Source organism: Mytilus edulis, chromosome 3, assembly GCF_963676685.1.
Source record: "Mytilus edulis chromosome 3, xbMytEdul2.2, whole genome shotgun sequence".
Classification (NCBI taxonomy): Eukaryota; Metazoa; Mollusca; class Bivalvia; order Mytilida; family Mytilidae; genus Mytilus; species Mytilus edulis.
Genome location: NC_092346.1, coordinates 21399249 through 21414763, shown reverse-complemented (window position 1 = coordinate 21414763; position 15515 = coordinate 21399249). Strand labels below are relative to the sequence as shown.

Here is a 15515-nt window from a genome sequence, read left to right as displayed (position 1 = left end):
CCCTTCTTTGATTTTTTCAATTTGTTCACTATGTTTTTAATGATATGGGTCACATAATGTTGTGGCCTTATTAGAGTTTTGTATGCTTGCTCTTTAGTGCTTTCAGAGCCGATGTGTAGGTTTCTGTGGATGAAACCAAGGCTTCTGCTTGCTTTGCTGGTAATGGTGTTGATGTGTTCTCCCCTGTCTAGTTGGTTTGTGATGGTGCACCCCAGGTACTTAATTGAAGTTTCATGTTTTAGTACATGGTCACATAAGACATCGGATTTAATGTCGAATTAAGAAGTATCTACATATTTATAAGTTCATATCGCATAGCTATGCAGATACAACATCTCAACATGGAATTACCGGCAATCGGAAAATTCACGGTTACCACGTTACCATAGCTTCAACCTTGGTACAAATAGATTAACGGGTCATTTCATCATGAAAGCTTCAATTTTTTGCAGTTGTATTACACTATTAAGATAAGTTTTCAGTATGAAAACAAGTATTACTAAAGAAATTCGGAATCATGATTTCTGGCTTATGATGTCACGTCGTTATCTCTTCTTTTTGTCCTTATGATTTGCAATACACTTACAGTGAATCATTCAATATGGAAAATCATGGTTTGTAAAACTGTTGTACAAGATTCGCACTGGTATGCCTACGCTGTTTAAAGAGGAAAACCAGAAAACTCCAGAAACCAAAATTAAAAACAACATGCCAAACAGATATAAGTTGTACAAAACCAGGTTTTTGCAGGACATAGCTAGATAGTACAATTAATTATCTAATTACTACCACAATTTGATGATAATTAGTATTGTAATTTTCATTGTTATTAATAAATAATATATCAGTCTTACAAATCTACTCTTGAATTCTATCTTAATTCTAACTTATTTTGGGGAAATCTTTTTAGAAATTCAAATGTGACGCCACTTTGAGCGTTGATGGCTTTGGCAATATCGGCTGTGTATTTTTATGTGCTGGTTTGGGTTGTTTTATGTAATGTATCCATTTTTATTCTGTAGTTAGTCACCACTTCGGTTTTATCATGTATATCTATTATATAGTCATTTTATAAAATTTACTGTTTGCAAAAGTATGAATTATTTTAAATATTGAGGATGTTCTTGTCCCAGGCAGAAAACCCTAGTCGTATTGGTCTCGCCTTATTTGGAACTTTTGGTCATCAGTGCTCTTCAACTTTGTACTTTTTAGGTTTTCGAGCTTTTTTCAACTGAGCGTCACTGGCTGGTTTTGTGTGGACAAGGCGCGCGTCTGGGGTTAAAGTTTAAATCTGGTACCTTTTGTTAGTTATTATTCGTGTGTTTCTCTGTCCTAAATGTTCTCCCATTTTTTTCGTATTGTAGTCCTGTCATGTAATATTGTCAATTTAATGTTATATTTAACATTGCCATAAAAGCGGGAAGTTTGGCATGCCACAAAACTAGGTTCAACCCACCATTTGTTTTTTTTGAAAATGTCCTGTACCAAGTCAGGAAAATGGCCATTGTTATATTATAGTTCGAATGGTCCAGGAAACCCTATCAACGCTTTATAAAGTCTCCTTAACTTCCGGTTGTCTGTACTATACAAAATAAGTAAAATCACAAAAATACCGAACTTAGAGGAAAATCTAATCGAAAAGTTCATAATCACAAGGCAAAATCAAATAACAAAACACATCAAAAACGAATGGACATGTGAGAACTGTCACATTCCTGACTTGGTACAGGCATTTTCAAATGTAGAAAATGGTGGATTAAACCTGGTTTTATAGCGCTAACCCTCTCACTTTGATGACAGTCTCATCAAATTCCGATGATCAGAACCAAGAAGAAGATAACAGTTGTTAGGCAGTGCAATTTGTTGCTAAGATTAGTGTTAAATAATTTGAAACTGTATTGTATTAATACACCCTACACCCTACACCTATACATCATCTTCCATCAAACGAACGCCCCTCAGAAGTATGAGTTTTACTTGGTTTGAAAAGGTATAGTGATATCTAAATTGTGTATACCAGGATCAACCATCAACCATAGATGTCTGAAAATTTGTGACCTTTCTTCTTTCCGGAAAACACCAATAATTAAAAGATTTTCCCTACCATATAATTGAAAATTAAAAAAAAATACATTACCCTACTATCTTCTACATGTGCGTTTTTTTTTGTCATAATAGGTCACACTGTGTTACGGTCCAAATGAAGCCAACCAGTCTTTGTTTTGTTGCCAAACGCCACGCGCTAAGCGAAGACGCATCTAATACTAAGTTTTTAAGACAACTACCCAGGGTTTGAACCCACAGCTCTCCTCAAAAGTGGCGGTCGAATTTATTATGTATAGAGGAATTTTTATGAGTACAGTTATAAATACAAAATTTAATCCTGGTATCTATGATGAGTTTATTTACAATCACTAGGTCGATGCTACTGCTGTTAGAGTCTTAATTTCCCGAGGGTATCACCAGCCTAGTAGTGTGCTGACATGAATTATCATTGATATGGTAATAAATATAAATTATCTGTTTACAAAACTTTTGAATTTTTGAAATACTAGCTTTTCTACCTCAGGAATAGACTACCTTAGCTGTATTTGGCAAAACGATTAGGAATTTTGGTCCTCAATGCTCTTCAACTTCGTACTTTATTTCGCCTTTTTAACTTTTTTGGATTTGAGAGTCACTGATGAGTCTTTTGTAGACAAAACGTGCGTCTGGCGTAAATACAAAATTTAATCCTGGTATCTATGATGAGTTTATTTACAACCTACAGGTCGATGCAACTGCTTGTGGAGTTATAATTCCCCGAGGGTATCACTACTCCAGTAGTCAGCACTAGTCAGCACTTCTGTGCTGACAAAAAATATCATTGATATGGTCATAATTATAAATTATCTGTTTACAAAACTTTTGAATTTTTGAAATACTAAGGCTTTTCTCCAGGAATAGATTACCTTATATGTATCTGGCAATTTTTTTTTTATGAATTTTGGTCCGCAATGCTCTCAAACTTCGTACTTTATTTGGCCTTTTAACGTTTTTGGATTTGAACGTCACTGATGAGTCTTTTGTAGACGAAACGCGCGTCTGGCGTAAATACAAAATTTAATCCTGGTATCTATGATGAGTTTATATACTTATTACTGAGTGATTACTTGTCCCCTAGTAACATCACAGACCACTATTCCTTTCGATATTTCAGCATTTTCTGTATTTTTAATGCAACTCATACTTGTAACAAAACGAAATATTTGAACGTTTATTCTAGTAATATGTTATAATATTTCAAAATATACATAATGTAAAAATACAAAAGCCTAAGCTAAACTTCAAACTAAGTTAGATATATGTATATATTGAGATGTAAAACTTTTACTATCTTGACGACAGCTCACTGCAATTTAAGTATGCAAAGTTTTATATGTTTGTCGTCAAATTTGACGAAAAACGGTAGATTTTCTACATTGTCAATGACAATTGTGACCCTATTTATATAAGCAAAAAATCAGAAAACAAAAATGCTGACGTCGTATCATGCTCGACGATATTTTGTGATCATGCCATCAAAATTTTTTTTCCCACACTTTTAAGTCAGGAGCCTATAACGGTAAACATAAGGTGTTTTGTATTAGTCTCTGAAACTTATTTTCAAAATGAGCATATTTCAATATCTACAACTTACAATTCATCGGCTTTTATAACATTGAATGTTTAATGTTGTTGAATTTTGAGACTATGCAGGAAATTAGTATGAACAAAACTTTGGTTATAAACATTGAGTAAAGTAGTTTAACTCCTCACCAGTGGTCACAAAGAAGTATAACAAGCAAGAACAGAACAAGGAAGGTGTCTAGCAATGACGCTTGTCAATATTAAACCTGTGTTAAAGGCTACTATAATAAAAGTTCTGCTAAATAAATAAAACAACAGTGTTTGTTGCTTGGATTTGATTTTCACAAACATTGCAGTTGTTGATTTATTGTTTATAGCCATCTTTGGAATATGAATAATACACAATATCCAAAATGAAACAGAAAAAAATTGTGTCTTCGGTAATTTCACTACACATACCAGTCCGTTCAACGTACAGGAATGAACACTTCGAGAAATAATCTGCATAACAGTAATAATATCAATCAAGTAAGAAAATCCACACTACTTTGTCGGCGGGCATAATATGGAATCTTAACGTCGTCATCCTTCTTCACTGAAAAAAAAAACAAAATCTCTTTTATAATGGATATGATGATAAAGAAGGTAGCAGAAATTAACAAGTGTATTGGGAGCATTAAAGCTGAACTAGAAAAAAAGGAAGAAATGAAATCGTTGTGAACGATCTTCAAATGAGCAAGTTGAACCCTTAGTTTTACGTAGATTAAATTACAAGCAAATTCATTAACCCATCACCAAAAACACAAAATTGGTGTACGATATCTCAGTAACATGAGTTCGAATCCCAGCGAGGGAAGATAAAAAAATTTGCAAAAGCAAATTTATAGATCTAACATTGTTGGGCTGATGTTTAGACGAATATTAAATATATATATATGGCCAAAAGTCTATTGTTTTCTGTTTAGTATTAAATTTATATTAAGATCCATTTTGTTACATCTTGTGATCAATTTTATTTGGCAATCGCCAATGGCAGTCAGCAGAGTTAAAGAACATCACCTGTTAGTCAAATGCGTTTTGTTTAAATATACTTTTTTTCTCACTTTTTTGGTCTTTTGGAAAATGTTGTTTGTGCTGTATTTAGACCCTTCTACAACGAAATTTGTTTTACATGCACACGTACAAAAATTGCGGTTTTTATCCAACGCAATCATAGGTTTGAACGCAGTTTTCAATTTAGACTTGTATATATATGTAACACTCCCAAACGTGTCCTTCCCCCCAAACGTGTCCGATTCCCCCAAACGTGTCTTTTCTCCCCAAACGTGTCCATAATATGCAATATTCCCCAAACGTGTCCGATTTCATAACCCCAAACGTGTCCGATAATTGTTATTCGCCGAAACGTGTCCACTTTTACACGCCAGAACGCCTCACGTCTTTTAGCGTTTATACATGTATTTCCTAAATGAAATAGATAACGTTAATCTGTAACTATGAATTAACTTTAGACTGAAATTGCTAATTGTCCAGTTGCAAGTATTTCATACTCATTTAGAGCGAACATACCAATAATACCAGAGTTGAATTAATCGTTTACTATATAAATTATTTTGTACTAATAAACTCCGATGATACCTTTTATATCAATCCGAATATTGCACGGCGGTCTTTCAGCAGAATTGGCTTCACTCTTGTCAACAGTTCTAACACTGTAAAAGCTCTTCAAATCATGAACGGGTTATCAGGTTTTTTTTATATATATTTTAGATTTCCAGCATCACTTAAGTCACACGATCAAGAGACATAACGTCCAGTGCCAAATATTTCATGTATTATTTGAACAACATCATGTTAACAATACACATATACTGTAGATAGGTTCTGCAAATGTATTATCACACCGGAAAATATTGGATTGGGCCTACATTTTTACGGTTATTCAGGAATTTGTATTAACAATAGTTGGGATTTTTTTTAGAAACATTTAAGAGCGAGTAGAGACCAATTTTTTTTAATGACTTTAGTAAGAAACTACTTCAATCTCCGTTCTTTTATACAATGCCGTTTTAAATAAAATGTGTGGGTTTTTTTTAAATGTTGCCTTCAGAAATACAACTTACGGCACCATGAAAGACTGAAATGCTACAAAGGTTTTAATGCGCAGAGAAAGTGACCTAAATTAAATCCCTACAAAAGGTATCTGATTTAATATCTACAATTTAAATGGCTGCTTACAATTACATCCTACATAGCCGGACGGACGCCCCCACTTTTTCCCATGTTATACTGTCGGTTTAAAAAAGACCTAAAATAATTTATTTCTTTTTTTTAATGAAATAGTAAAATGAGTTTCCATAATGATAATGCAAAAACCAAATAACGTACGTATTTGTAAAATGAACACCAATGATAGTTCCAATTAAAGAAAAAAAAGATTGATATGAACACGTTTGGTGGATTGGACACGTTTGGGGGTTTATACAAATGACAAGACTTGGAGCTCTTTTACAACTAGAAAAGTTTTGCAGTTCAGTGACGTCGATGTGGACACGTTTTGGGGAATCGGACACGTTTGGGGGGAAGGACACGTTTCTGAGTGTTACATATATATTTACAGATCTAACATTGTTAGGTTGATGTTTAGACGAGTTGTATATTGTATTTAACTACATAGCAAAACAATCCCATATAATATATATATATTAGAATAGAAAAAAGGAATGATACCGATTCCGGAGGACCGTGACGCCACGTTTATCAGGGAAAACATGCATCAGGTACGATTGAGACCAAACCATATACAAATCAAAGTGAACATTTTCCCGGGTCTTTCAAATTTATTGTGCTTCAATTAAGTTTGTCATCTTACTTTTAATTATTTGTACTTACGTGCAATCTGTACGAAATTCATTCCCCATAAAATGCTCCATATCCACCCAACAATAACAAGAAATGTCACCATTTGTAGGAAAGCGGCCAGCAGATTTAACAGAAAGGCATTCCTACGTTTACTTATCTTTGTCTGAGCTCCACAAAAAACAGTAAAGGAAGATATCAATGTACCTGAAATAAAAATGGAAAGGATATTCAAGCTAACAAGTTGATGACAATGCCATTGATTTTCCAGCATAATTGGCCGTGCTCACATTTGTGCAACTTGTTTACCAATATTGAAATCGCTCGGTAACTGCTTCATTAAATACCAAATTTTTATGTAAATTCTAACGTGAAAATTGTACATTTTGAAATTCTTTACAGTTTTATTTCTCCCTAAAGCCAGGGTTAGCCGCTGGTATCGGTTTACTGATGAGTGTTATTTCGTGACTACTAGCAATAATTGTCTAACACAGTTTACTTCATCCAGTTTAAAATCAATGATTGTTTCATGTTCCTTATTTTGTAATCTATTTGTTTAAATGTAAATTTCATGAAGCCATCAACTGTTTGTTCTCTATGCTGAAAGTTTATTAATACAGACAAAACAGAACAAAATATCGCCCCAAAATATTGTGCTGCTGATTAAAAATCAAATTAAATGTACGGACTACAATTTGAAATAAATCTGAAAGCATGATGAGCGTAATTCCTAAAATACATCTTATAAATATAGTTGTGTCAATTATGATTACAAAAATCATCATTCTGGCTTTAATTTACACTTTACCGACTTTCTTAGCAACGTTTAACACTTACCAACAAATAAAAAAGGGAGTTGCATTATAAAATATATACAAATGCACTTGTTTTAAACATATATCTACAACCGTCATTTTTTGTTAAATTTATCATTATATATTTGATAAATCTGTTATAACGTTACCTGTTGATTGGATGCAAGTGCGTTTAATTTGCATGAAAATGGCACATGTTTCCTTTTCATAAATATAGTTTTGCAGCGGATTAAACTGCTGTGCACAAAGCTATCAATTGTATACATTTGAAAGTTTTGTAGGAGTAACGACATCATGCTATCTTTACTGGATTAATTAAAATATTACAAAAAAAGTAATTGAAGCCATCTGAAGAAAGCTTCATTTTTTAAATAACTTTTATTCTCAGATGTAAAACTTCAAAACACAAAGAAACTCCAGTAGTAAACATTGCTTACTTGAAGTTTATACCGATTTATCAAGAACTGATGGAATCTTACACCACATAACTTCTCCACAATGTCTACATCACGCGATAATATATACGTACACGAGTTTCAATAAAACTTTCATGAGTTTTCATTCAGAAGATAATGGATAAGAGACAAATGGTAAATCAGTGGCAGGCATGGTACTGGCTTCAACAAAACATAATTGCATGTTGTTACAATGGTTGTTTAGAAAATAAAACCAAGAAGGAAATATACCAAAGGGGTATCAGTCACAACACCTAGGTTAAACTAGCAATATAACACTATAAAGAAAACTCCAGACTGGGCTACTCGAACCCAATCAAAAACCGAGGGTCAACTCAGAAACTTTGAAACGGTAAGCAGTGCCAAACTTCCACTTGTATTCCCGTCATAATTGCCAAACATATCCACTACAAGTAAAAGACTACACTCGTGGTTCAATCGAGTGGTAGTATAATAGTTCTTGCTGAGGTGGGTGCGACTTACGAAGTCGAAGTTTGTTTCTTCTGCTCCACCTCAACTTTGTACATTTTAATTAGTGAACAAAGTTATCACTTTAATACGATGTAAAAATTTTAGTAATATTCGAAATGTACTGCACAAGTCTTACTAAATACATGCCTGACTGACATTTTTATCTATAAGATATCAAGAATCAAATGGGAGTTTCTGTTGTATTTATCACTTGTTTCATTTAGACACGTAGTTTATATCTACCATTATATCTACATTATATGTATACTACTTCGAAACATAAGAGAAATGTTTTGTGCATTCACGATAAATTTATAGCTAAAGTTACTGTGCTTCCTGATCTTTATTATTCGTGATTATTATTTGGTAGAGGCATACTTGATAATTGCTGACTCTTCTGGTATGTGTGGATGTTTCGTTTTTATTTCGGGAATGATGTTTATTTCCTCGAGTATATTTCATAGGCTTAAAGCTTTTTGAAACATCTTGTCGATTCGTTTGCGAATAAAATTTGTCAATGTTGTTTAAGAATGGATCAGAGATTGGGGAAATGAGTTCAGGTTGACAAAGAACTGAAGTCTCAAAGATAAATGAACATATCATGCTTCAAATTGTAATTATCAGCAATGCAATAATGTGTAAAGGCCAATTGCATATAAGTACCGTGGTTCAGTGACATCTGATATAAATCAAGACTTGATAGTAAGAAGTGTTTGGCAAACAGTCAAACACCATATAAATATGTATTTCTGTTACAACGAAATTTCTGTGAACATAAAAATTACAGCAAAAAGCTTGTCCTTATAAAACTATATATTTTTCAAATAACTAATATAATTAGATATTGAGCTGCGTTCTTCTCTTTTTTATTTTCATTACCATAATTGCATGACAGAGTTATATGTATTAAAATGAAAGCTTAAAATAAAAGTTCAAAAGAACAAAGCGTCACTGGAATAGATGTTTTACACATTCCTGGATTTGACTGTTTATAGGTTTGAATAATGTAAATACAGAACAGCGCTTCGAACACAAGATATTTAATTTATAAAATGCTTAGTTCATTTACTAGCACTGTTCGATTCAATTGCTGGTGGTCTGTTAGTCCCCGAGGATAGTATCAATCAAAAGGTCGTTGTGCTTCTATACTGACATGATACATTGTACATTATTCAAAATTCCCCGTTCATAAATAAATAAAAAAATACCAAGAAAAAAGGGTTCCAACTATAAACTCAGACAACGTTTACCAGCGTGAATTTGGTTATACTGTCAATGTAGCGTCTTATCAAACACCTAACTGTCAAATGTAAAGAATCGGTCTTCTTGCTGCTGCCTTCCCTGTTTCCACTGTTTTTCAGCTGACATTTATTGAATCAATGTACATGCTGATCTACTTATTTTCAACGAAAGTTAAATCAGTTTTGAGCTTATTTTGACAAAATATAACCTATCAGGCTGCTAGTAACGATTTTTATTTACTCTATTCCACTTTTAAGAAATGTTTGAAATAAAAACTATGATATATTAATTATAAAATCGTAGCTAATGTCCTTTTTAGAACTCATTTGGTCAGTCTGGTGTTTTATATCCAAAAATGTTTAAAATTCCCTAAACAAGCGTTTTATCTAGTAAATAGGTGTATACTATCGCTTTGTTGTCTACATTAGTAAGTTCTGTTAACGAAAAAAAAATATCATGCAAAACGCGCCCAAAAGATATCCCGAAGGGTGAAATACAAGCCCTCGGGTGGTACATTCCAAAAGGTTCAAATAAATAATCATAATATATAAAAAAATCTTTATATCTTTAATTTGCCGATTCCTATGTCAGTGAAGTTGAAGTAGAGCCAAAATGTACAGCACAAGCGTGATCCACTGCAGAGAATGCACTCATATTGTCAGTTTCATTGTTACTTGTTTAACTGATGAAACCCTTATAAATCAGAATTGACAATATTGATGGTTTGAGAGTTATTGTAACTGCATGATACTAGTAGCTGTTTTTTTTCTGGTGCTTCCCTTATTATGTACACGTGCAAACTGTCTAATATTGATATACACATTATGAGACATTATATGTTTTTCCTATCATTTAGTCGTTGATTTGCAAAATGTTATTTCCTGCCAAGAATGCCAACTACAATTGAACAAACTCCAATTTTTTGTACACAATGAGAAGATTGACGAATTTTAACAAATCCAATTAGATTTTGAAGTCTCTGCTGTATTTCATACAATTGATTCGATAATTATGTATCTTACCATCCCGGAAATAGTTGTAGAATTGATCAATTACTTGTGCCAAAAACGAGAGCTTTGAACATGACTAGGAGCCTTATCAATCACCAATATTTATCTTAACAACTATTTCCTATTCGATTATATTTGTGTAAACTATTTTCCATTGGTGAAATACATACATTACCTAAAAAATGGGAACAAAATGAAAGCCATATTGTAGAAACAGATGTTCTTTGCTGTATTTCAGGTTAAGTACCGTGGATCAGTGAAGGGAAAGCAAAGCATAAATTAAGATCAATTGTATGTTTTATGTACCCAATGTGTTCTGATGTCCATTACTAAAACATATGCATGTTAGTAAACTCTTTTGAACATTTTCAAAACAAGTTAAAAACTGCAATCAATTTTGTTCGGAACTGGATGAAACTCAAGTATACACATACGGCGTTGTGTGTTTATTGAAATGATTTGATTTATATTGGAATAGTTGTAAGCATAAGATGTGTTTGATGATTAATGAAGGAATTGAATGTACAATGTATAGACTCGAATGACAACTTTGTTTCTTCCACGTTTATTTTAAAGAAGCAAGCCCCTAAATTATATAAATGCACGCCCTTTTCTGCAGATGGTATACTTTTTCTTTAAGGCCAAGGCTTCCATTCTGAAGAATACCTGTTGTTGCGAACAAAACATTATTTGTTTTTAGAATTTTTTTTCTATCCTTCTATTGAGGAGACATGTATAGGGGCCTATAAATATATAAATTTCGGAGTTGTATGCCTAAGCCCTATTCTACATTTCATGGTTAAAATTGGAATCAAGTCATGCACGTAAAGTAAGCATAGTTGGACAATTGGATACCAATAGAAGAGCAAATATATCTGAAAAACATTGAAGATACAAATCTCTGAACTGCTGATATTGAAAAACTTTGAAATGTCGTATTATACAGTATATAGTGAGCTAGACACCTCAAATATAGACATTTTTATTTCCATTAAAAGTATAAAAAGTAGACACATATACATTGTTTGAATTCTTATATAGGATATACATATCAAACAAAGACGTTTTTCTTTCGTTTACGGATATCAAAACAATAGATTAAAGTGTCCATGAAGTAATACTTTAAGGATGTCTGCTGGTCATGTTTTTGAATTCTTGTCATATTTTCGATTTTCTCAGGTTTTATCCATCCAAATGTATTAATTTTTTTTTTACACGACACCCCACTTTTGTCTTCATAAATCTGTTTAATAGATCATTTAAGATTTAGTGATCCGGCGGCATGAAATCCTTGTTATTTTTTCTTGGTTTAAAGGGTAAAAAACAATTCCAATGTTAACAAATAGTAAAGTCTGAAGAAAACCCTTTTCCCGCCATTTTCTAAATGTCTCGTATTTTGAAAACTACACACGAGACTAATGATTTTATTACTTTATTTTGTTTAAATAACAAAGTTGTTTTCATTTTAAGCAACCACATGAAATCCTTGTTATTTTAAATTAGAGCAGCAGACATCCTTAAGTAATATCAATGTGTTAAATAGAATGTAAAAATAACAGTAACAATCTATCTTAGAAAGGCAGCAGTTCGTTTACGACTACACAACTAAGTCCAACTATCAACCTATCTTCCGCATGTCAATCAATGATGTGGCAATTGTCTGTACGTTTATCGCTCTTACCATAAATGTTTTTTATATAGATTGGATGATGATTGGCCTTAACGGTGCATGTTATTATGCTAAGAGCGAAGAAAAAACACAAAAAAAAAAGACCACGGACATACAAAAATACTTATCAAAAACGTTGCTTTATCAATTGTGAGTAAGGTATCTCTATAAGACGCACCGAATCACACTATCATGCGATTATTTTGTCATTCACCACCATATTAAAACTGCCTCATTATTCTGATTGACCTAAAGATTAATGACTTGTACTTACTGGTTACAGTTTGATTACAATTAAATAACTATACGATGCGGCAAATCAAGCATATGTTATACTTGTTCAATTATACCAGTAAGCACCTTTTTTCTCAGGTAGAGATAAATGATCAACCATTAAAAAAAAAAAAAAAAAAAAAGGTTTATATGAATATATATGCCGTTATCCCTTTTCTGTTTTTTTTTCTTCACCAGCATGTATTTGTCGTATCTATTTACAACTAGTCAACGATCAGCTTTTCAAATTGTATGGACACCTGTTCATGGTTTTTATCATCATTTGGTGCAGTAATTACAAACTTGTGTCTTTTGCATACAGGATATATTTACAATACTAATCTGCTGAGTATTTAATATCCATCTTTAAATTTATGTTGCTATCAGCTTTAAGCCTTCACAAAGATATCATTTTTATAAGAACACAAATTTTGAAGAAAAACAATGATTTATGATATCGATAGCATGCACACGACACAGATGTAATCAGACTATACAGCAACCAACGACAACCATTGAATTAGGCAGCAACCATTTGATTTTCGGGGTGGATTTTTTTTCAGGACAAACTTTTTTAACGAAGTTATTTAAACTTGTTCAATACCCATCCCATCAATTAAATACAGCATGTTTCTCAGACTTAAATATCAATCACAACACATACAACGAATTCAATGTAAAAACTTCATAAACAGTCTGAAAAATAACAAGACCAAAGTTAACTATATCACACTTCCTTATTATAAAATCACTGTTTGTGAGTAGACGAGCAATTTTTGAAATGAAACTATTGTTGAAACTATTAGTTAATTTCAAGTATTTTCTCTCATGTGTGGGATATCAGCGTAAACCAAAGTCCTAATTTTTATAAGACAAAATTATTGATTCATAATACAAAATAAATAATGAAATCTAAATGGTATTCTTCAATAATCTGCTGAAACAAACCTTCTTAATTAAGATCGAACCCCTTAGAATTAATCGCAAATGAAATTCACTACCTTAATCAAGGCAATTGTTCTTGATGAAAAGTTATTTTCATGTCCCAGAATGTTAAACACGATAAATAAACAGTTCCAAGTTAAGAATATTGAAGTTGTTGAAAATTTGCATGAAACAATAGATCTATGATTTAATGAAAAGTACAGGAATCAACTGAAATGTTTTTATCGTTTTTTTCCCATTTCAGATGGATCATATAATCAAACGATGATTTCATTTCTGTATTGAAATTTCTTCAAACACGAGAAAATCATTTTCACATTGGTCGGGTCGTTAAAATATTGTTCGGTTGGTCAAAATTATACTCTGAATATCTTTGCACACTGAGTATCATGATAAAAACTTTTTAAGTCTGATACCAATATTTCAAAGTACTCGACACGTGTTTCTACAATGACTTCATCAAGTTCACTCCAACCAAACGTTTAGGTAGCAATTTTCAAAGTTTTTATCGTTTGAATCGAAAGCTGTTTTTGATTTAATTCAATACATGACTAGCTCATCAGGCAATTCTGGTGTTGAGAGAACTGGTTCACGTTGTAAGGTCTTTCCACTTTTCTGTGGAAAGACCTATTGTATTTCTTCTGATTATTATTAATTTCTTTTTCCGCCAAGTTTCAAAATTTTTGTTTCGCAATATGTCGCTTAGATATTTTGTATATTGTATCGTAGTTTATGCGCTTTTAAATTTCACCCTGCTAAGACGAACAATTTTCTTTGTAAGAGTTATCTCCCTATTTACTGTTTTTCCAATGTGTGCATCTTCTTTGTAACAGAAAAAGATACCAACAAAATTCTTTTTACAAATTGTTCGTTACATCCTCAGAAATTTTTGCCTAATTTGTATCGAAGCGAATCAAAATTTTATATAAATTTGTTGATATGTCTTTTTAACTCATAAATCATTAACTGTTTAACCATGATTTTTTTTTATTTGAGGCCCCTAGGTCCTAACTAAGAAATGAGGTTAAGGTCAAAGGTCAAGGTCAAATTTACAATTTTGCCTGTTCCTAGTTTTTGCATTTCCTCCGACACCTTAAAAGATATGTTAATTTGTAAGTGCAAAATGTTTGCTTTATTGTAGTGAAGATCTTCCTAAAGACTTCTTATAGGAGTTAGTGCCCCTGAAATGTCTAATTATAAGGTTAATTGATTATAACTTCGACTTGGTTCATTATATAGCCATATGACCCATAACAAAAGGTTCGGTGACATATGACCTTGAAAAATGACAACCGGAAGTGACCTTGAGAAAACCGAAAGTAGTAATCCGGAAGTGGTCAGTTTTATCGGGGTTTCCAGGCAAAAGTATATAGAACTATATATCATTGGAATCAGTGTGAATGAAGCTATCATATGAGACTTGAAGTGACATTTATTTCACAAGAAGCGGTTAATTTATTTCTTTATTTCACTCAAAAGTATATGGAAACCACTTTTTTATCGCATCAGTATGAAAAATCTTATTGCCAAGTTGGATGTCAATTTTAACTTTGAGTAAACAGGAACTAACTTTTTATTAATTACTTTGAAAATTTATGTTTAAAGACCTTCAATTGTTCTCTGAACAATTGATTTTTAATTGTTAGTTTGTTTCTACGGTAATTTCGTTTTTTAAAGCCTTTCCATGTAAGCGTGTCGTAGTTTTCCACTGATATTAATTGTGTTTCCATCAGTTTTAGTTTGTAACCCGGATTTGTTATTTTCTCAATCGATTTTAATGAATTTCGAACATCGGCATACTACTGTTGCCTTTATTTCTAACACCTTTTATGGATATATTTCATAACGTGTATAGAACAAGCAGGATTTCCGATATTTAAATTCCTTTCCATCTGTTAACAACGTTACTTCGTCATGCATCCAATAGCACAGCTAGATATTTATTTGAAGATATCTATTATCGGAGAGCTATTTGAAACAAAAACTAGCTTTGATAATCAATAGAACTAAGCATCGAATATATTTTCTTCGAAAAGTTTAACAGTAACTCAATTTCTGTTTATTTTTTACTTGTATGTTATGTTAGCTATTCTATTTTGTCGTAGCAGTAAGATATATATGTACATCATATATTTCTCTTGTTGCACAATGCAGATACAAACTTATT

At 32.3% G+C, this 15515-nt stretch overlaps 1 protein-coding gene across 1 annotated transcript in view; it reads right to left on the bottom strand.

Annotated features, from left to right (window-relative positions):
- Positions 1-3242: 3242 nt before the first annotated feature.
- LOC139514205 (protein stum homolog) overlaps positions 3243-15515 on the bottom strand; it is a 31175-nt gene continuing 18902 nt past the window's right edge. Inside the window, exons 2-3 of the mRNA XM_071303028.1 lie at positions 6502-6675; positions 3243-4204 (exon numbers count right to left, since the gene is read on the bottom strand). Of these exons, the coding sequence (XP_071159129.1) occupies positions 4134-4204; positions 6502-6675 (245 nt within the window). The 3' untranslated portion in view covers positions 3243-4133. The remainder of the gene's footprint in view (positions 4205-6501; positions 6676-15515) is intronic.